The sequence below is a fragment of the Nicotiana sylvestris genome, chromosome 12, assembly GCF_000393655.2.
Source record: "Nicotiana sylvestris chromosome 12, ASM39365v2, whole genome shotgun sequence".
NCBI classification, from domain to species: domain Eukaryota; kingdom Viridiplantae; phylum Streptophyta; class Magnoliopsida; order Solanales; family Solanaceae; genus Nicotiana; species Nicotiana sylvestris.
Window position 1 is genome coordinate 94,831,306 of NC_091068.1, and position 22,473 is coordinate 94,853,778.

Below are 22,473 nucleotides of genomic sequence, written 5' to 3' on the forward strand. Positions count from 1 at the left end.
GGAGCCCTATGTCTAAAATCTCAACTTAGGGATTAGAGCCCTAATTTTGGTAAAGGTGACTAGGGAATGTAGGCCCTATGTCTAAATCTCAACTTAGGGATTGGAGCCCTAATGTTGGCAAAATGCGACTAGGGAACGAAGGCCCTATGTCTAAAATCTTAACTCAGGGATTGGAGCCCTAATGTTGGCAAAATGCGTACAAGATTGATTTTGGGGCTTCTAAACTACCCTTTTTTTTCTTATCTATTTTCTTTCAATTCATTTTTTAGTAAAAAAAATGCAGGAAAGAATTTGGAGGAGACTTCCCTTTTGGGTTGATTCCTTGCTGCAAAGCTGTTTCTTGCACTTGTGCATTTCTTTTCCCTTTTGGTTGCACCTGCTTATTGCACGGTTGCTTTGGATTGCACATGTTTTAATTTTCCAAACAAAGAACAATTGTCAGTTTGAAAACGGTGGTTTGTTCGGTGGCCTTGATCATTCCAATTGCTTGGTTCCGGCCACATTTATGTTGAGAAACTTCGTCATTGATTGGCTTCAAAGGCGACCCCCTTTCAAACTGATAAGACTCAGATTTCAGGATTTCATAATGACTCGCCCGTGTAAGGCTTTGGTTCTCATTCCGCTTTCCAGACCTTTGCCTTTGACTTTCTTTTTTTTCCAATGCCGTTACTTTGGAGGTAATCAAACATCATGATCAGTCGGGATTGGACTGACGCACCACTGAGGCTGGGTATTTTCTTCACCTCTTGCCAGACGGAGCTCTGTGAAACCGGTCCTGCCACCTTTTCTTTCTAACACATTTTGGAATTTAGGGTTAAGCCGAAAGGGATTCAAGGAAAGGTAAACAAAGAGCGAAAAAACGAATTTAAAAGAGAAGCATCCCTTTCGGGGGAAAATAAGGACTTATCTGAGGTGCATGCTGGCTTCAAACTGACATGACATGCTTTTTGGACTGGAGGCCGAACCTCACGAACTTGCATTTCCTTATGAACCAAAACGGATCTATGTTTCCCAACCAGGGAACCTTGCCAGAACTTTCTGTGGTGAAATCATCTTTTCGGCCGACAGCGCCTTTTGCGGGTTTTCGCTAGTCGACCTCTCTCATTTCTCTTCTCACCGTCGCCTGATAGTACTTTTTGCGGGTTTTCACTTAACGGACTCTCTCATTCTTGGTTTCTCTACTCTCGTCGCCTCATGGTGCCCGAAGGTTTTCACCGACAAGACTCTCTCATTTTATTTCTCTCAATTTTAGAATGCATCAGCTTCCAATCATGATATTTCTTTGTTTCCCCCGCCTTTGGAAATTGATCCGAAGGACTTGTACTTGGTTTTTGGTAAAAAGAATTGTGGATGAAAATTACAACTTCGGAACCATTTGGTGTGCCCGTGGTTGAACCATTAAAACATCTGCCCCAGTTTCAACTTCAGGGAAAATTGGATTTTTGTTTTGGTGTGACTGAACCCCAGAGAGAGACTGCCTACGTATCCTTTCGGAATCAAGTCAGACGTAGTTCAGGCAAATCATTTTTTTTGGGTTCAATGGTGTTTTTGGATTCCATAGAGGTTAGCCAAAGAAATGTAACCGGCTCAAAAGGTTTGTAAAAAAAAGTTGATAGTGTCTGGGTAGCGGGAATAAAAGCCTTCATCATCTCAAATGTGCCAAGACATCACCGAAGTAAACTCAGACATAGTACCTTTTGACTGCATCCGCATTCACAGCTGTTTCAGGATCATTTCCTTCAATATCACCCAGATATAATGCTCCTCCTGGCAATATCTTCCTGATGATGTACACACCTTTCCAATTAGGAGCAAATTTTCCTTTCGCTTCTTGGTGATGTGGAAGAATGCGCCTTAACACTAGTTGACCTACTTCAAAATTCCTGGGTCGCACTTTCTTGTTGTAAGCACGGGCCATTCTTTGTTGGTACAACTGCCCGTGACAGACCGCAGCCATTCGTTTTTCGTCAATTAAGGTCAACTGCTCCAATCGAGTCTTAACCCACTCGTTATCTTCAATCTCTGCTTCGACAATGGTCTGGAGCGAAGGAATTTCTACCTCTGCCGGTATCACAGCCTCGGTCCCATAAACCAACAAGTATGGGGTTGCGCCTACTGATGTGCGCATTGTAGTGCGATATCCCAGCAAGGAAAAAGGTAACTGTTCATGCCACTGTCTGGAACTGTGGATTGTCTTTCTCAAAATCTTCTTGATGTTTTTGTTTTCCGCTTCAACAGCGCCATTGGCTTTGGGCCGATAAGGAGTGGAGTTCCTATGCGTTTTTTGAACTGTTCGCATACATCCTCCATCAAGTGACTATTCAGGTTTGCCGCATTATCTGTGATGATAGTTGCAGGAATACCGAAACGACAGATAAGATTTGAATGTACAAAATCCACCACAGCTTTCTTAGTGACCGATTTGAGAGTGACAGCTTCGACCCATTTTGTGAAGTAGTCAATAGCAACTAGTATGAATCTGTGTCCATTTGAGGCTTTTGGCTCGATTGGCCCAATGACGTCCATGCCCCAGGCAACAAATGGCTAAGGTGCAGACATGGGATGCAGTTCTGTGGGAGGTACATGAATCAAATCACCGTGCACCTGACACTGATGACACTTCCGAACAAAACTAAACAGGCCTTTTTCATGGTCATCCAGTAATAACCCGCTCGAAGGATTTTCTTTGCTAAAACATACCCATTCATGTGGGGCCCGCATACTCCCGCGTGTACCTCATGCATAATTCTTCCAGCCTCTTCTGTGTCAACACATCTTAACAAATTGAGGTCCGGAGTTCTCTTGTATAAGACATCCCCACTCAAAAAGAAACCACTCGCGTGCCGCCTAATGGTTCTCTTTTGGTCTCCACTGGCTTGCTCGGGGTATTCTTGAGTTTTCAGAAACTTTTTGATGTCATGGTACCATGGTTGGGTATTTGGTGCTGCTTCAATTGTATTACAATAACCATGCCTTTCCCGGATTTGAATTTCCAAGGGATCTATGTGAGCATTGCCGGGATATGGCAGCATTGAGGCCAAAGTAGCAAGTGCGTTGGCTAATTCGTTGTGACAACGAGGAATGTACCTGAACTCTATTGACTTGAATCACTTGCTGAGGTCTTCCACATGCTTTTTGTAAGGGATAAGCTTAACATCTCGGGTTTCCCATTCTCCTTGGGCTTGCCAGATAATCAGATCTGAGTCTCCCATAATCAACAACTCTTCGACATTTTGGTCGATTGCCATGTTTATACCCATAATGCAAGCTTCATACTCGGCGGTGTTGTTTGTACAGAAGAACCGAAGCCGAGATGTGGTTGGATAGGGCTGACCAGTATGTGAGATCAAAATTGCCCCAATTCCAACACCTTTTGCGTTTACCGCTCTATCAAAGAACATTTTTCAAGCATGAGTGTCTTCAGATTTTGCCTCAACTGAATTTACTTCTTCATCTGGGAAGTAAGTTCTCAAAGGTTGGTACTCATCATCAATCGGGTTCTCAGCCAAATGATCTTCTAACGCCTGGGATTTCATTGCCGTGCGAGTGACATAGACTATGTCGAATTCAGTAAGCAAGATTTGCCACTTTGCTAATCTCCCAGTAGGCATCGGTTTCTGGAATATGTAATTCAAAGGATCCAACCTGGTTATGAGGTAAGTAGTATGAGTTTGGAGATAATGTTTCAATTTTTGAGCGACCCACGTCAAAGCACAACACGTTCTTTCCAACAAAGTGTACTTGACCTCATAACCGGTGAACTTCTTGCTTAAGTAATAGATCGCCTGCTCTTTCTTTCCAGTTATGTCATGTTGTCCGAGGACACAACCGAAAGAATTTTCCAAGATCGTCAGATACAAGAACGGGGGTATCTCTGGCTCTGGCGGGACCAAAACTGGAGAATTTGAAAGATATTCTTTGATCTTGTCAAATGCCTCTTGACACTCAGCCGTCCATTTGATTGCTGCATCCTTCCTCAATAGCTTGAATATGGGCTCACATGTGCTAGTTAGTTGGGCAATGAATCGACTGATATAGTTTAACCTGCCCAATAGACTCATCACGTCTTTCTTCGTTCTTGGAGGAGATAGATCTCGCATAGATTTTATCTTTGTTGGATCTAACTCGATACCTCTCCTGCTTACTATGAAACCCAGAAGCTTGCCCGATGGGATTCCGAAGGCGCACTTAGCCGGATTCAGCTTCAGGTCGTACTTTCTCAGCCTCTCAAAAAATTTTCTCAAGTCTCGAACATGATCGTCCTAAGTCCTAGACTTGACTATCACGTCGTCTACATACACCTCTATCTCTTGATGCATCATATTATGAAAAATGGCAGTCATAGCTCTCATGTAAATTGCCCCGGCATTCTTTAAACCGAATGGCATAACCCGATAATAGTAAGTAACCCAAGGTGTAGTGAAGGCGGTTTTCTTGGCATCTTCTTCATCCATCAACACCTGATGATATCCAGCGTAACAATCTACGAAAGACTGTATCTCATGTTTGGCACAATTATCAGCAAGGATGTGGATGTTGGGCAACGGGAAATTGTCTTTGGGACTTGCCCTATTCAAATCTCGATAATCCATACACACCCGAGTTTTCCCATCTTTCTTCGGTACATGAACTACATTAGCCAACCACATAGTATACTGGACTACCCAAATTACTCCTGTTTTCAACTGCTTTGTGATTTCTTCTTTGATCTTATCACTGATATCAGTCTTGAACTTCCTCTGCTTCTGTTGAACTGGAGGACAATCAGGGTAAATTGGAAATTTATGCACCACTAAATCAACACCTAATCCTGGCATGTCATCGTATAACCAAGCAAACATCTTTAAATTCAAAGAGGAGTTGAATTATTGCATCTCGCGTTTTCTCATCTGTGTGAATGCTTATTTTGGTTTCTCAGATTTCTTCAGGAGTTCCCAAATTAACCGGTTCGGTGTCATTCAAATTTGGCTTAGGTTTATTCTCAAAGTGTTCCAATTCTGGATTTATTTCCCTAAAAGCCTCTTCTTCGTCATATTCCGGTTCTTGGTTCATTATTTCACAATTAGACAGCTCGTTTGGATCTGGGCGTGAAGTCCGCAAGCATGTCATATTATTTAAAGCCGCATTATTATAACTGAAAGGAAAAGATAAAAGAAAAATAGCAAAAATCAGAAAGAATAAAGAAAAAAATGATGAAATACTGATTTTATTCCTTGGAATTGGGAAGATAACAGGGTTTATATTTTAGGAAATTAAAACAGGAAACTAAAGAAAAACATCCGAGTTACACCCTGGGATAACTCGTGATGCAGGAAAGGTGGCATGACAAGTCTACCCGGACTCCTCCTGACTGGGAACGGTGTAGCCTCCCAATTTTGAAGCTTAGCATTTGGCCCCATGTATAGCACCTCAGCGGTGCTTGTGCCTTCTCCCAGCTGAACCATGTGGGTTTCGTAAAGCATTTCTCTCATCACCCCGTATATTTCCTCAATTTTTTCGGCCGTAAAGGGCTCATCATCTTCTTCTTCAGTGTACTTTGGTATGACGAAAGTTTCGTACAAATGTGGCAATGGTTGAGGCAACTTCCATCCCTCATTTTTTCTCTTCTTTGCCCAATCTTCATCTTTTGGAGTAGGGTGGAAGCCTATCCCAAAGAGTTTCTTAGTGGAAGGCAAGGTGATAGGTTCAGTTATTCCTTGCAACGATTTTCCAAGTCCTTCTCCCGGTTTGAATCCCCGTCAGATCATTTCTATAGCAACCATGATTGAAGCGTTGGACAAGAAAGGTTGGGGGGCAAGGGCTCCCTTCTTCATACTGCTCCGCCAGCACACCTTCAAAAGCCTGATAAACTGTGTGCTCACTCCCTTCTCTTGCTTCAAGATATGGGATGGATGTGTCCCGATAAATAGACTGTTCGTCTTCTCCGTGGACCACAATTTCCCGATCTTCATATTCAAACTTCACCATTTGGTGGAGAGTGGAGGGTATAGCCCCTGCAACATGAATCCAAGGTCTTCCGAGGAGAAAGTTGTAAGATGTGTCCATATCCAGTACCTGGAAAGTTACTTCGAACTCCACCGGCCCAATAGTTAATATCAGGTCTATTTCTCCGAGGGTTTCCCTCTTGATGCCATCAAAAGCTCTTACACAAACATTATTGGGGCGAATCTTTCCGGTCCCAATTTCCATTCTTTGCAGCGTGGAGAGCGGACAAATGTCAACACCCGAACCCCCATCCAACATTACTCGCTTGACGTAGTAGTATTTACACTGACTGTCAGATGTAAAGCCTTGTTGTGAGATGCTCCCTCCGGAGGGAAATCGTTCTTGCTAAAAGAAACTTGATTAACCGCAAAGAACCTTTCCGTCATTCTTTCAAGTTGTTCAACTGAAGTCTCAGCCGACACATACGCTTCATTCAAGGTTTTGAGCAGGATCTTCTGATGTTCGGCGGACCTCATTAGCAAAGATAGCATAGACACTTGTTCAGGGTATTTGCGCAACTGATCCACCACTTCATAGTCAGGCATATTCATCTTCTGGAAGAAAGCCTCTACTTCTTAAGCGCTTACAAGCTTCTTGGGTGGGAAGCGCTTCCGTGTGGCATTGTTCACTTCTTGAATGTCTGAATATTTTCCAACAGAAGTATTTTCTAGAAGTTCCCCCGTGATTTCTTTTCCTTTGTATGTAACCAATGTTTGTTGATAATTCCATGGTACCGTAGACGGGTCTGTCATTGGCTTCTGTGGCACGCGTCCGATAACCGCTGGCTCATTCAGCCGAGGCAGTTTAATCGTCCCCCGGACCACATAGTCCCCTTTCAACACGTACATCGGTATTCCCCTTTTCATTTCGAATCTTCGTGGCTTCTCTGATCGACCTCGTGGAATATAGAGAACCTCATTCTTCGAAGGCACTATCGTCTCTATCTTTGTCTCAGCCTTCTTTTCGAGCTCAGCCTTGACAGTATTAGTCTTCTTTTCCCCTTTCTCTTGCTTCGGGGCTGCTTTAGGCTTTCTCTCTACATCGACAATGGCGATTATAGCTTTCAGGGCAGGATCAAACTCCCTGACCTCACAGATCATCCCAATCAATGGCCCATTATTGTGAGCGGGCAACGGATTGTTGGTCACATTTGGGACCTCCTCGTCCTTTAATACTATCTTTCCCTATTCTATTAAGTTCTCTACCGCCCTTTTTAAAGTCCAACAATCATTGGTATCATGCCCTTCTGCTCCCGAATGATAAGCACACCTGACACCGGCTCTATAAGTAGGTGATGCTGGATTTTACCTTGTCTGAGGGACTGGTTGCAGGAAACCCATCTGGACCAGTTTTGGGAATAGGGCAGAATACGGTTCACCAATGGGTGTGAAAGTTTGTCTTCTGGGTGGTTCTTGAGGACGAAAGTTATTCTAGGGTAGTTGTGGATTATAGTGGTTTCGGTAAGGAGGCTGATTTCTGGGAGGTGGAGCTTGGCTCCGATTGGCTTGTTGCGGTGGTCGGCCGTAAGGTTGAGCATTCATGACCATGTAAGGTTGAGAAGCATAGGCCATATCCTGGTGGGGGTAGTAATGTTGTGGGTTTTTTTTGGAAAACGGGGCCTGGGATTACGATATTCTCTTGCTTCTGACGCCGCCATGGATGTCTCTTCCTTTTTCTTCCCTCTTGCCATTCCTCCGGACCCGCCTTGGATGGCTTGGGAGGTCACCCTTATGGCCGCCTGACTCAAGATTCTACCCGTTTTCAAGCCATTCTCTACCATTTCCCTGATCTTAATCGCTTCTGCGAAAGGTTTTCCAATGGCCGACATCATGTTTTGGAAGTAATCTGATTCTTGAGCCTGGAGGAAAGTAGTGACCATTTCTATTTCATCCATGGGAGATTTTACCCTTGATGCTTGCCCGTGCCATTTAATAGCGTATTCTCTGAAGCTTTCTGAGGGTTTCTTCTTCAAGTTTGACAAAGAATTCCTGTCTGGCGCGATGTCAATATTATACTGAAACTGCCTTACAAAATCTCTGGCAAGATCGTCCCAAATGTGCCATCGAGATATGTCCTGATCCATATACCACTCTGAGGCTATGCCCACCAAGCTTTCTCCGAAGTATGCCATCAACAATTCTTCTTTGCCGACAGCCCTACGCAATTGGTTGCAATAATTTTTGAGGTGAGCAATGGGATCGCCATGCCCATCATATTTCTCAAACTTCGGTGTTTTGAACCCTACGGGCAGGTGCACGTGAGGGAACATGCACAGATCAGTATAGGAGACACTCTTCTGCCCGCTTAAGCCTTGCATATTTTTTAAGCTCTGCTCGAGGCTCCTCATTCTTCTCGCCTTTTCATCTTGTTCAGGAGCTTTGGGATTTCGGTCTTGCCCAGGCGTAAGCTCGCATTGAGGCTACTGAGGGTGAGCATTGGTGGTAAACCGAGTTGGTTCCAGCGAGAAGGATGGTGCTTGAAATGTGAATGAGGAAGAGTCAAAATTAGGCCTGTGTATAGCGGGTTGTGCCGCAATTGGACAGGGCGGTGCAGTGAATATGTTTGTAGCCACATCTGTCGTTGACACCCGGGGATAAGAATCGGAGGGTGATCCAGCGGAGTGGGCTGAAATGGTAGGATACCCGAATAGGGTAGTTGGATAACTTATGGGGACGTTGGAAGTCCCACTTGTCCTAGAGAACAGCTCGGGGAATCCAGGGATTACACTCGGCGGCTCTTTTCCATTGTTCCAATCATCCAACATTTCCAACATGCGAAGCCACAAGATTCTGTTTTCTTTAGCAGTTGCTGATTCAGAAGTTGGGATGGCCGAGATTGAACTCTCTTCGGAAATAGGAATCGTTGGCAAAGGAATTTCTGAAGACATCTCTACACTTCCCTTTGATCTCGTGAAGTAAGTGTGAATATTTCCTCTCGACTCAGTGACGGGCAACTGAACACTTCCTTTCGACCTCGTAAAGTATGAATGTGAGACCAGACCTCCACAAAACCAAACCACCTTTCTAAAAACCTGGACTTAGCAGCAAGCAAACGGTTAGTTTGAAACAAATAACAGACAGGTAATCTCACGTTGGGGTGTGATGCACCTATACAGTTAAATGAATTTTTACATGTTTACATCGATGGCATGCGTCATTCCAGCTTCTCTTTATGCTCCCCTTTATTTATATTATTTATTTATTTGTTATATATATATATATATTTTTATCATTATTATTATTATTTTGGGTTTACAACCTTTCTTCTTATTTAAGGTTCCGGTCGAATCTTACGAAGATTGCCTACGTATCACGGCCCCGCGTGAATCAGACCAAGCGTAGTTTGTGACAAACAAGTGCAAAAATAAAGAAACATTTTTTTATTACTAAAACATTCTATTACAAACTAAACATTTTTGAAAAAGGGAGAATAACAGACTTGAAATAAATACAAACTCAAAAACTACTGATACACCCTGATGCGAAAAGACAAACAAAAGACGCCAAGACGGAAAATACAGACTCGACCTATAAATACATTAAAGCTTTAAAAATTGGAGCCCGCGGGGCATCGTTCGGCCTCGCTGCGGGCTTAGGTGCGAGGTCCCTTTCAAGTTGTTCTAGCTCATACATGGTTCGCTTGACATAAATCATCACTACCGAGAAGAAGGTAGTGCGGGTCATATCTTCGCACCGTAGACACCTCCTAATGATGGCATGTGCAATGGTCTTAATCTTATCCCTGGTTTGCCCCTTTTCTATGAGTAGGCGCTCTATTTGATCATTACGGGCCTTCAAAACCCGAGAATTCTGGAGATGTTGATTCTGCCACTGCTGAATTTCTACTTCCATCTGGGCCAGTAAATCATAGCAATGTCTATTTTCAGCTTCAAAGGTTCGGGCTTGCTTAGCCGCTTTGTCCTCAAGAGTGGCCACCTTTCTCTTCAAATTGGCAATGGTTTGCTCGTGATCCCTTTTCAACTGCTGCAGGTACCAGTTGCGCTCCTCTGTTATTTTTGCCCAGTGTGCCTCGAGTCCTGCTATGGTATTCTCAAAATTCTCCAACTCACTTCGGCACTCACTAATTTCCATTTTTAAACCTTTTATCAGTCGCTCATCCGACCGGCTCCTTTGTTGGTTATCAGTGGCTATCCTTATTTGCTGGATTTGGGCCCTAAGCGCCTCGTTTTCCGGGCCAACCTGTTCTTTTCTCCCAGATCAGTAGCAACTTGCACGTTGTTCTCAAATTTTAGACCTTCAATTTGTTGTTTCAGCTTGCTGATTTCAGCCCGATAGCCTTTTTCTTTTGCTAACCAATCCCATTGCTCCTGTGATGACTCGGCAAAATTCAGGATATGGGGTCTTTTAGCCGGCCTTTTGTGCTCAAGTTCTCTTTTGTACCACACAAGGTACCCTGGTGCTACTTCACCTTTGGCCCGATCCTGCACGCAAGTATCTGCTTTTAAACATTGGCATTCATTCCAGATCTGGCGGACTTTTGCTTCAGGAAATTGTCCGTCAGGGCTAATCTCAATTGCTTGAGCACTAAGATCTTCCTTGTGTGGCACTATCTGGCATCTCCCGAGTTGTCTCAAAACTCGATAGGGCGCGTAAGGCTGAATGCTCTTAAGTCCCATCAATAGAAAGTGGGTCCTAGCTGCCGGCATATATATGATCTCATCAACAGGCAACCATCCCAGTGTCCACTGTATTTGGCTAGCGGTGAGAGTTTGAAAGAATGACGTCCATGCCGTAACTCCCTCGGGTAGACCGACCTCCTTGATTCTCGTGTAAAACTCTTCTATGCAAGTCTTCTTCGAGGAACCATAACTCAAAAGCTCGGAACGGTGGCAGAGATGTTCAGTCATCCATATTTGTAGCAGCAAATTACACCCCTCGAAAAAATTCCCTCTGGCTTTGCAGGCTGTGAGAGCTCGAAAGATATCAGATACTACCATAGGCACGAGAGTGCTTTCATTTTGAGTGAGCAAAGTACTGACGACCCCGGATATTTTCAGATCAATGTTTCCGTCTTTCCTTGGAAACACCAAAAGGCCCAAAAATGTTATCATGAAAGCCACTCGTCTATGCTCATCCCACTTCTGACGGTTACCTTTGCTGCATAACTTGTTACCCGAATTGTTGAATCCTCCTACATGACCATATCTGTCGTATATGAAGCGCGGACTACAGAAACCTACGGCCAAATCTGGGTTATGGACCGTCCTGGGTATCTTTAATGAATCTAGAAACCGATGCACAGTGACAGCTCTTGGGGCGACCAAGTATTTTTGCCTTAATGGAACTTCAGCATTTCCGATGTACCCGGCTATTTCCTCCAAAGTCGGGGTGAGTTCAAAATCGGAGAAGTGGAAGACATTGTGTGCCGGGTCCCAGTAGGTGACCAAAGCTCTTATGATATCTCCTTGAGGCTGGATTTCCAATAAACCCGTGAGACCTTTCAGATATTTCTTGACCTCATCTTGCCCTTCACCACCTAGATCATCCCACCATAGCCGCAACTTGACAGAGACTTTAGTCATTATCGAAAAGTGTTCATTTTGCATTGTGCTCATCCTGCACATTTATTAAGGTGATTTAAGCAAAAATTATTTGACTCAAAATGATTTGACTATATTTTAGAAAGAAAGATCCGATCTTTTGAACACGGCCTTTCAGCACTTCGGGGATGACGATTTTAAGGCTGTGAGGGTCAACCGATCAAAACTCTAAAGGATGATTGAAAGTGGCCGTTTATGCAAAGTCAGCCTTCCACCGTCCCTTTCGGGAACATTTGGTTGTTTTTGACAAAAACAGCATCACTTGATTTATTTATGACTCTTTTTTTTTCAAAATAGTGGCCCGACATTGGGAACACGGCCTCACAGAGCCTCGGGGACGAGGATTCTAAGGCTGTTGGGCAAATTGGTCAAAATTCAAAAAATGACCAAAAGCGGTTATTTATGCAAAGTCAGCCTTCCGACGCGTCCCTTTCCGGAACATTCGGCTACATTTGACAAAAGTGGCATCACCCGACTCATTTATGATGAAATTAAAATTCTGACATTTTGGCTATTTCTGAAAAAGGGGAGGTTGGACCCGATGAGGGTTGCCTACGTATCTCACACCCTGTGAGAATCAAACCGGCTTAGTTTGGGCAGATAAAACAAACTTCTTTTGAAAAACAAGACTCTTTTTCCATTGGCAAACAAAACCATTTTTCATAAACAAAACTCTTTTTTTTTCAAAAATTCGGCAGAGTTTCGACACTATTTGGACGTTGATTTTTTTTAAAGCAGGCGATTAACTACCTCTATATCCCTTTCCTCAAGACATTCAAAAGCCGGTCAGCATGCAAGTTCGAAACAAACAAATGCACAAGTAGCAAGTTGGATGCATCAGGATGGTCTTTTGTCATTTTGGTACATCTGTCCTAGACAGACCCAACCCCTGTGTTGAGCCTCCAAAGTCAAATGCACATGATGCAAACAAACGTTCCTACTAGGGATCCGACATGAAGCTGAGTTATTCTAGGTTTGTAACCTGGGTATTTGTTCTAGACTGTGTACCCGAGCGGACAACTCGAGTCGAGGAGGGGGCTACGTACCGGGGACCCGCGAGATCGTCCGGCTTTGTAACTTGTACGACCTCTTTCTTATTTCAGGGTATGATACTAACAGAATAGGGAGTCTCGACCAGCAAGCACATTCCCGAAGATGAGAAGAGGAGGGTTTCAGCACAGTTTATATATAGTTCAGATAATATCAAAGCGGTAAAAGGCAACATTTAGCACGTTATGCCCAAACATGTAATAAAGATCAGATAATAAAGCCAAATATAACAATTATTCTAAGCTCGAATTCTTGAACCCTGAACTAGAGATTCTGGGTTCGCTCCCTAGCAGAGTCGCTAGAGCTGTCACACCTCCTTTTTGCATGCCTACCCCGAAGGATAAATGCGTGAGAGAGTTTTTCCAATTTAAGTGACATTATTCAAAAATGGGATTATTTATTTATTTCAGAGTTGCCACTTGGGAAAGGTTTGGCTTTTGGTGTCCCAAGTCACCGGTTTATCTTGAATCCCAAATCGAGGAAATTTTCGACTTTCCAAATGAAGTTTGCGAACCAGAAATTCTAAGTAAGGAATTCTGTTGACCCGAGGGAAGGTGTTAGGCACCCATGGATCCCGTGGTTCTAGCACGGTCGCTTAAATTGTTATAATGGCTAAATATATGATTTTAATACATGTTATAACTTGTGTGCTTTTATTAAGTTTAAACCGCTTTTATTATTATTTTTTAATAGAATTGCAACGTCGTGAAAACGTATCTCGAACCTCGTCACAATCAATGTACCCGTGGTCATAGATACGTTTCGACTCTGTTGAGATTTGGATTTGGGTTGCATAAATGCACACCCATACTTAGGGAAGTAATTTTATTAAAGACGCGCCCTAAGCGATTGGCGTATCGTTATTTTGGGCAAGGCCGTGAAACTTTGCTAAACGGCCCGTCCCGGAGTCTAAGCAACTTTACAAACACGTATAGAGGGCCCCGCAGCTTGTGCATTTTTGTTTGGCAAGGCACGCCTCATTTTTATTTTTAAAGGATTGACTTATAGTGACTATGTTTTCTATTTCGTTCGTCTCTATAATGAAAGAAAAAGAGTTCTAACTTATTTACATGCTCACGAGTTATTATAGTTGAGTTTCGAAAGTGAGTCGTTAAATCTAAAAACGATACAATAAGGGCAGTCGGTTAACAATTGTGGGCCCAGGTCCAATGTATAAGGGGTAAAACTGGACCTGTGCCATCCTTATTAAGATGTTGGGCTTAGCTAAATGATTCTACACATGTTCAAACTTTAAGAATCCGAAATGAAAGTGATACCTAATGAAACCCGTTTTTTACGAATTTAGATGAGCAAGTTGTTAACTAAAATAGTTTGAACTATTGAGTAATCAACCTAAGGCCTGATGTGTATTTGGAACATGCTGTTTAATCGAACAAATTGAACTAGCAGAATGTTACAACTACACTATTAGTCCTTTTAAACTAAAAGCCTACGGGGAAGAAGTTTACAACTTAAATTGCTATAGGATAATGCCCATGTTATACATAACCAACAACTACCTGATTCTAGTGAAGGCAACTAGCGAACATATATACAACCGAGATTCAGTATATAACCAGAGTTTACATGGGCAGCGCATAGAATGTTCTAAGTACAGACAATAAAAGAAAGAAAAGACTACATTAAACTACAGCTTCAAATCTTTTTTTGCATTCATGCTTCAAGTAGCTTACAAGATGTACCAGTGTATCAGTTTGTGTACCTGGTATTTGGAAAGCAAGGAAAGAAGATGAAGATCAGTAGAAGTAGCAGTAGTGTAAATACACAGGAACAACAGGTTCAGCAACACAGCAAAACCAGCAGAATCCAGTAAATGATCAGTAGAATAACCCAGTAACCGATTGAAACCTAGCAACACCAAAATGCAATCACAGTCAAAGCAGAAGAGAGACAGGTACAAGACAACAGTAGTTTACTGATTTTTGAACAACACTCAAAGAAAAGCAGCCTGATATTATTAAAGTAAAAGTTCAGCCTCTTTTTCTTTTTTTTTGCTCTCAAATTCTGATTTTTCAAAATTCAGTCCACTCCCTCCCCCCCTTTCTTGTCCAAAATCCAGTATATTTAAAGACTAGAATTGGCCATTCTTTTATTCAAACATTTCACTTTCAGCCTATTTTATTCCCTCGTCATGTGCATTTCTACCTTTTTATCATTAAACCCATGCTGTTACTGATTTCCCACTAGTAAAGTCACTAAGCCAACTCAAGTAGTACCTTTTTCACTAGTTAATTCAAAAACATGCCAGTCTTTTAACTGGCCATTTCTATTTTTAAAATTAAACCCCATGTTATTTCTGATTTCCAGCCACTAAAGGCACTTAACATATTATCACTCCCACTATTGATCCCTATTTTATTCATTAGCTTAGTGGTATATTAGTATTAAACTGACAGACCATTAAAACTGAACAATTTGCAGGTTTCTAATATCCCAACCTGTTAAAACTAATTAACGACATTTATCCAATTGACTATATGAATTACAACATATATAGTCAATAGCTAATGATCAAAATTGAACAGTACACACAGGTGATTCAAGTTGTACTGACAAAACAGGGAATTACCCTGGAAACTAATTAATCGACCAAACTCATTCCAATCGATTATATAGTTTAACACATACACTTAACAACGAACATGCGAAAATTTCGACCAAATAAAGGTCTGATTTGGAGAAGAAGAACAACAAAGCACAGAAATTGGAAATAAAATCATTCTAACCACACAAACGAATAACAAAACAAACAAAAACTAGAACAAACAGAAAGGGAAAAAGAATACCTCAAGTAAACTAGATGACCCAGGTCCGAACTCAGACTCGACCTTTTTGAGGTCGAATGGACCTTAATCAAGTGTTCTCAACGGAGAACACTTCGACTAAGGTCTATTAGACCCCACACCCTCTGCTAATTTGAACAAATTCCTGGTTCTTGGATTTCTAGGGTTCTTGGGGCTCAGATTAGGGGTTCGAGCTTTTCTGGTTCGATTCGAACCAAACCAGGCTTGGGTTGGTCACGAGGGAGGTCGGGGGAATAACTGGTGTGAATTTGGGGTCGGTTAGTATAGGTTGAGGTTTGGCTCGAATCTTCAGATGAAGATTCGAGACGATGTAGGTTGATTCGAGCCAAACGGTTTGTAGATTCGTGTCCAGGGGTCAAGGTGCACTAGGGGTGTTAATTTGGTGGTCACCGGCATCGTTTCTGCCGGGTTTCAGGCTTAGGGGTTCAACGACGGCTAGGGTTTGCTGATTGGTTTCGTCTCTGAGTTGATAGAGACGAAGGGGTGCAAGGGGGTGTTTGGTTACGGAGGCGTGGGGTGAGAGATAAGGGTTTATATACGGGACGGGGGAGCTGAATTTCGGCCGTTGGATCATTGATGATCAACGGCCTTGATCTTTTCACTTAAGGGGACGACGTCGTTTGGTCTCGCGTGGAGACTGGGTCGGTCTTTGGGTGAAATGGGTCGGGTATCTGGGAAAGCCTGGAGCCGTTAGATGAAGTGAGATGAACGGCTCAGATCAAATACACCTAAACGACGTCGTTTGGAAGCCCAGGTCGTGGACTGGGTCAATGTAATGGATTGGGCCTGATTTTCAATTGAATTTTTGGCCCAAATCCGGTATTTTCTTCCCTTTTCATTCTTTTAATTTAAACAAAAATTCCTAATTAAATTAAAACCAAAATTAAACTACACAAATATTAATTAACATTCAACAATAATTAACACACAAATTAAAACGTTTAGTTAAAATAAAATCACACAATGACGACAGATAGAATAAAAATGCATATTTTTGTGATTTTCCCCTTGAAAACCAAATTATGGTTTAATTAATTCCTAAATGCACAATTAAATCCTAAATATGCATGTGACCTGTATTTTTGTATTTTTTAATTAACTACAACAAGGTAAACATTTACGGACAAAACAATTACCAAAATGTCACGTAAATTCTCAAAATTGTACCCAAAGGTAACTTGTTTTGTTTTTTTTTTGATTTCTTTTGGAGTAATTTCCGTGAAGCAAAAATCACGTGCTCATAACAGGTACAAGCAGGGGCGGTCATTCCATAAAGCAAGTAAAGAAATCGCTTTAGACTCTATATTTGTGAGGGTCCTATTTTTTGTTACACCTAATAGACTATGTATTTCCGTAAAGTGAAAATGTTTGATTTCTTTCTTTAACAAATATAGAGAAGAAGGATTTGCAATTGCTATGATTTTTACCAAGGAAATTGCACTTAAAATAAATATCGAACCTGAATTTCGTAAGAAACGTGTGATATACAGAAAGTAACAATTTGATGCGAATGTTGATAATAAAATCTCAAAATCTTTCGAAGAGTCCTTTAGAGTTGATTAATTTTATACATAATAGACAAGACTATTTTTTCACTTCAAAATAAATTTGAACAATTCAAAGCATATGAAAATATTTTTGATTTTCTATCAATAAAAACTAAGATCATTAGATGTTGAAAATTTTAAAAAATATTGCATTAATCTTGAATGTTCCTTAAAGCATAATAATCAATTCGATATTGATGGTTTAGATTTATTTTCTGAATTAAAAGTATTAAGGAAAATAGTACATTTAGAAGATAATAGTTTAATTGATACACTTAATCGAATAAAAAAGAATTAATTTTTTCCAAATGCCTAAATTGCTTATGGAATAATGATTACGCCCAACTATGCCTTATAAAAAGGGCTAAGCGGTCGTTGCAAATATAATCCGGTTTACAAGTCCGGAGTCGAATCCCACAAAGAACTAAAGTTTAGCTACAGCTGTTCACTATTACCAAGAAGACAAGTTTGAACAATTCCTAACTTATAGATATTTAGATTTTTGTGTTTAACTAATTAACTAACAAATTAAAATTGTAAATTAACAACTAAAGATACTAAGGGTTGAGAAAAGATTAAGGAGGTCTAGAGTTATGATTTTTCCAATTGTCGGAATTCTTCCCGCTATGTCTTTTATAATTTTTCCTAAGTATTCTTTACCGATCATGAGCGCTCTACGTGTTGTAATTCTCTTCCGAGTAATTACGACAATTTACTACACATACTCTCCCGAGTTACGCTAGCTGGCTTTAATTACAACTCACTTAGATCGCGCCCAAGGTTTCGTTATCCCTAATCCCACCTTTAAACCCTTGGTTATTGATTCCTCACATACGTCGGGAGTGATTTTGTTCAACAACTACCTAAATATGTACTCTCTCCCGAGTAATACATACTAAATAGGCACAGCTAATAAAGGATCCTATCAATTAACTATAACAAGAACGTAGTTGAATAAATAGAGATTATACTACGACTCAATTATATAAAAACATAACAAAAATTTATCCTACAAAAGGTTCCATCAAAACCCTAGATAAAAAATTAGCTATTCATAATAGTATGTAAAACTACAATACTAAAAGTCATAACCAACAATGAAAATTAGGAGGAGGAAGGAAAAACTTGTAGAAGAATTCCACGCCTTGCTCCTATTGTGTCTCTGCCTCCTTAGGTCCAATCTGTGTCTCAAATCTGTCCAACCTCCTCCTTAGGTCTAAAATATGTCAAAAGTATGTCCAATCTCTCAAAATAGCATTTTGACATGTATTTATACCAAGTAGGGTCGGGCTCAAACGAAAAAACCCTTTCTTGTGCGAACTAGGACTTCACTCTGTAAAAGTTGAACAGCCGCGCCGCAGGATGTGCCGCACCATGCGGCGCGTTAGTGCATTTTATCAGCAGCCTCAACTTTTCGCATCAGGCAGCATTTTACACTGCTGCGCCGCGCCGTGCGGCGCCCCATGCGGCGCGGTAGTGTAATTTTCTTAGAGTGAACTTATTTCGTCCTCTTTTAACATCCGGACTTGGTACACGACCTCCGAACACAATCCCAGCTTAATGTATTGGGATTTTACTCAGACTTCAAAGCTCCAAATTGATCAATTTAGCTCCAAATTAACTTTTGAGCTCAGGATCACTTCCTGCAAGGCATAAAACACGTACTAAGTGCAATTCACTATCATTTGAACTCAAACGCACGTAAAAAATGTAGTCATTGGCATGTAATACTACGGCTAAAATACAGGTTTCTAGCCTAACATCAACACCCCACACTTAAACCATTGCTCGTCCTCGAGCAATCAAACTACACTTTATATAGACACGACCTTTTTAAACAATTCTCCTAACTCATCATACCAAGAATATTTAAAATAGACTAAGCACAAAAGCGTAACATCTTCACCTCAAGATTTGACTCACAAGTACCACGCATTATTCACAACTCACCCACTTACTCTAACGTAGAGATCATTGACATTACCTTTCCTTCATGAATCAAGTGCCCTCACACAACAAAAGAGAGTAGTTTCACACAATAAAATTTAAGAGCACTTAGGAACTCAAGCTAGAAAGAATTCACTCACTCTCAGAAATAATATTCATATGCCACAAAAGATGCACCATAGGCTTGCCCGTAGTGTACTACTCTACTAATCGAGCTTATTTAGTTTAGGATCAAGTAGGACTTTATTTGGCTGTAATGTAGGCTACGGGACGGGTTGGATATATTTAGATATAAGAGTGACTACACCTCCCTAAGCACTTTAATACATATACTTTAACATTCAAACATCATACTTATGTCAAACCAAACTCCACCTTCACATCAATATACATCAACTCCCAAATTATTTAAGCACAATTATATCAAGAGTCACCACTATCAAAGAATATTTTTTTTACAGCAATACAACTATTTTTTTCCTTTTCTCTTTCTCTTTTTATTCATGTGGCTCTTACTTTTTCAAAATAGGAACCTTTCTCCTTATTTCATTAGTTCCACTCAAAAGCCAAACCTACCACCCCCACACTTTAACTTTTACATAGTTAATAACAATTCAAGTGCTCATGAGAGGTTAAAAGATTCAAATAAATAATTAATTCAAACAAATGGGTAAGGCTTGTAATGTGGTTGCCAAAGACACAAGATTACAGGCTCAAATGGGGTAACTACGATACATAACAATTAGGTGCGTAAAATATACATATCTGGCTCAACAAAGAAATGCCTATATAACTTCCAAGACTGAACAAAACTACTATTTAGATTTGCAAACACACAGGGCAAGTTCTAGGCATCAAATGCAATGAACAGAATAACACACACACGACACATAACTCACTTAGGATTGGATTCATCAAGACACTCTAGTCAAAGCAGTTAAGCAAAGTTAAAATCATACAATTTAAGGTACTTATACAAAAGTCAAAAATTGAGTCTAAGCGTAACAGCCAAAGTACTCACTATTCTCAAGGCATAACAAAGTCAAGAGATATTGCTTCAATTCAAAGCACAACACAATGACTCATATTCCTAAAAAAACTCACTACACGCGGTTCAAACAAAACTCTTGAAAAAGAACCGTGGTTTAAAGAAAAACCAAGAGGTAATTGCTACACTACCTAACAAAAAGAAAATTATTTTATTTTTTTAGACTTAAATCCCTCAAGAATTTTTTTTAGAATATCCATTGTCGGGAAAAGTCCAATCTTTACTATTTTAAAAAAAATATTCAATTAAACTAACATAACTAAAATATCATAGAAAGTCACCCAGACACTCTCCTCACCCCACACTTAAAATTGTGCATTGTCCCCAATGCACACCATACTAATAAGAGGGTAAAAGAAACTCCCTGGTAGGCCAAAGGACGAAGCACTAGCAGCTCATAGGTTACTCAGACTTCTCCCCGACTTGGTCCTTCGTGCGGGTACCTCACACTTAATTCCAACCATCTGGTTTGTTGTTGCATCCTTTCAATAGCTTTGCTTTTCAAGCGCCTAAAAAATAAAAAATAGACACTACAAAAATAATACAATTAAAAAATTAATAAAAAAATAATAATAATAAAAGAAAGCAATAAAGCTGGGTTGCCTCCCAACAAGCGCTTAATTTAACGTCGCGACACGACGTGAATCATTTTCTGCCTCTACTTTGAACTTATGAATTGGACCCCAAGTTTTGATTCTGCTTTGTGATCATGCTCCTGGGGTGGTAGAATGAATCTGACTGGCCCAATAAAATAATGTAGTATTCTGCACTTCTTGACCTTTGGATGAGATGTGTATTCACGACTTTCTGGCAAGAAGCATTCCAGAATGTAGGCACCTTGTTCCTCATTCCTTGACTCCTCAAGTGGTTCGGACGACTCTATTTCCATATCATCATCCAAACACAATGTGGAAAAATGCTTGGAGTGTGGACCAATGCGCTCAACTACATAAACATTGGGACTGTCTACATTCTCAACACTAATGACAATAGAGTCAACTAAGTATGTATCCTCAATATCCTTGGTTGACTCTAGTATCTCTTCTATGACATCAGCATACTCAAAATCTAGTTCGATTGATTGTTGGTGTTTTACTCTGGTCTTCTCCTCTAGATCCTCAATTATTGTATCTAATTCACGCTCTTCTTGGATACTATTCACAATATTGACTTGTTGAGCATTAAAATCTTCAACCAGTTGACTCATGTGAACGTTCAAGTTGTGAATAGTTTCCTCCTGCCTTTCTATCTGCAGTTGTAATTTACTATGTTATTCCAAAATGCACTTTAACATATCTTCGATCTTCTTTAGGTCAGCTTCCTTGGGTTCTTTGTTCCTATTAACTTCACCAGAAAAAGAAGAACCATCAAAGTAAGGGGTTGGGGGAAGGTAAGAAATATAAGCACAACCGTGAAAGTGACCATCTTGACCACCACACATATCACACACATTCCGCGCATAAGATTGAGTTGGTGCACAAAACTCGTTCTTGGGAATATTTTGATAATTTTGCCCTGGGAGGTTTCCTTCACAATATGCATAAGGAGGATTAAAAAGAGAATTACCAACATCAAAATTCCCATAATTCCATGATGCCATGTTTCTCAAATAAAATTAAAATAAAAAAAATTAAAAAAATCAAATACTAAAAAATAAAATAAAAGTTCAAACTTGAAACCTAGCAATATGTTCACCTACAACTACACCGTTAGTTCCCCGGCAATGGCGCTAAAATTTGATTACGCCCAATTATGCCTTATAAAAAGGACTAAGCGGTCGTTGCAAATATAATCCGGTTTACAAGTCCGGAGTCGAATCCCACAGAGAACTAAGGTTTAACTACAATTGTTCACTATTACCAAGAGACAAGCTTGAACAATTCCTAACTTATAGATATTTAGATTTTTGTGTTTAACTAATTAACTAACAAATTAAAATAGTAAATTAACAACTAAAGATACTAAGGGTTAGAGAAAAGATTAAGGAGGTCTAGAGTTATGATTTTTCCAATTGTCGGAATTCTTCCCGCTATGTCTTTTATAATTTTGCCTAAGTATTCTTTACCGATCATGAGCACTCTGCGTGTTGTAATTCTCTTTCCGATTAATTACGACAATTTACTAGACATACTCTCCCGAGTTACGCTAGCTGGCTTTAATTACAACCCACTTAGATCGCACCCAAGGTTTCGTTATCCCTAATCCCACCTTTAAACCCTTGGTTATTGATTCCTCACATACGTCGGGAGTGATGTTGTTCAACAACTACCTAAATATGCACTCTCTTCCGAGTAATACATACTAAATAGGCACAACTAATTGAGGATCCTATCAATTAACTACAACAAGAACGTAGTTGAACAAATAGAGATTATACTACGGCTCAATTATATAAAAACATAACAAGAATTTATCCTATAAAAGGTTCCATCAAAACCTTAGATAACAAATTAGCTATTCATAATAGTATGTAAAACTACAATACTAAAAGTCATAACCAACAATGAAAAA

The 22,473-nt window shown here is 40.4% G+C and overlaps 2 protein-coding genes across 2 annotated transcripts; both read right to left on the reverse strand.

Annotated features, from left to right (window-relative positions):
• Positions 1–3,404: 3,404 nt before the first annotated feature.
• On the reverse strand, positions 3,405–6,243 carry LOC138883398 (uncharacterized). Its single transcript, XM_070164081.1, has 4 exons — positions 5,760–6,243; positions 5,409–5,644; positions 4,300–4,460; positions 3,405–3,645 (listed from the first exon to the last, which is right to left on the reverse strand). Exons 1-4 carry the CDS (start codon positions 6,241–6,243, stop codon positions 3,405–3,407), a joined length of 1,122 nt encoding a protein of 373 aa, XP_070020182.1.
• Positions 6,244–7,522: 1,279 nt separating this feature from the next.
• Positions 7,523–8,302, reverse strand: LOC138883399 (uncharacterized). Its single transcript, XM_070164082.1, has one exon. The coding sequence runs from the start codon at positions 8,300–8,302 to the stop codon at positions 7,523–7,525; it is 780 nt and encodes a 259-aa protein (XP_070020183.1).
• Positions 8,303–22,473: the final 14,171 nt, after the last annotated feature.

Coding starts and splice junctions, on each gene's coding strand:
- LOC138883398 (XM_070164081.1), bottom strand. CDS start 6,243: ATGTTGGATGGGGGTTCGGGTGTTGACATTTGTCCGCTCTCCACGCTG. Junction 5,645..5,759: donor TGTCCAACGCTTCAATCATG/GTTGCTATAGAA, acceptor TCTTTGGGATAG/GCTTCCACCCTACTCCAAAA. Junction 3,646..4,299: donor ATGCATCAAGAGATAGAGGT/GTATGTAGACGA, acceptor CCTCATAACCAG/GTTGGATCCTTTGAATTACA.
- LOC138883399 (XM_070164082.1), bottom strand. CDS start 8,302: ATGCAAGGCTTAAGCGGGCAGAAGAGTGTCTCCTATACTGATCTGTGC.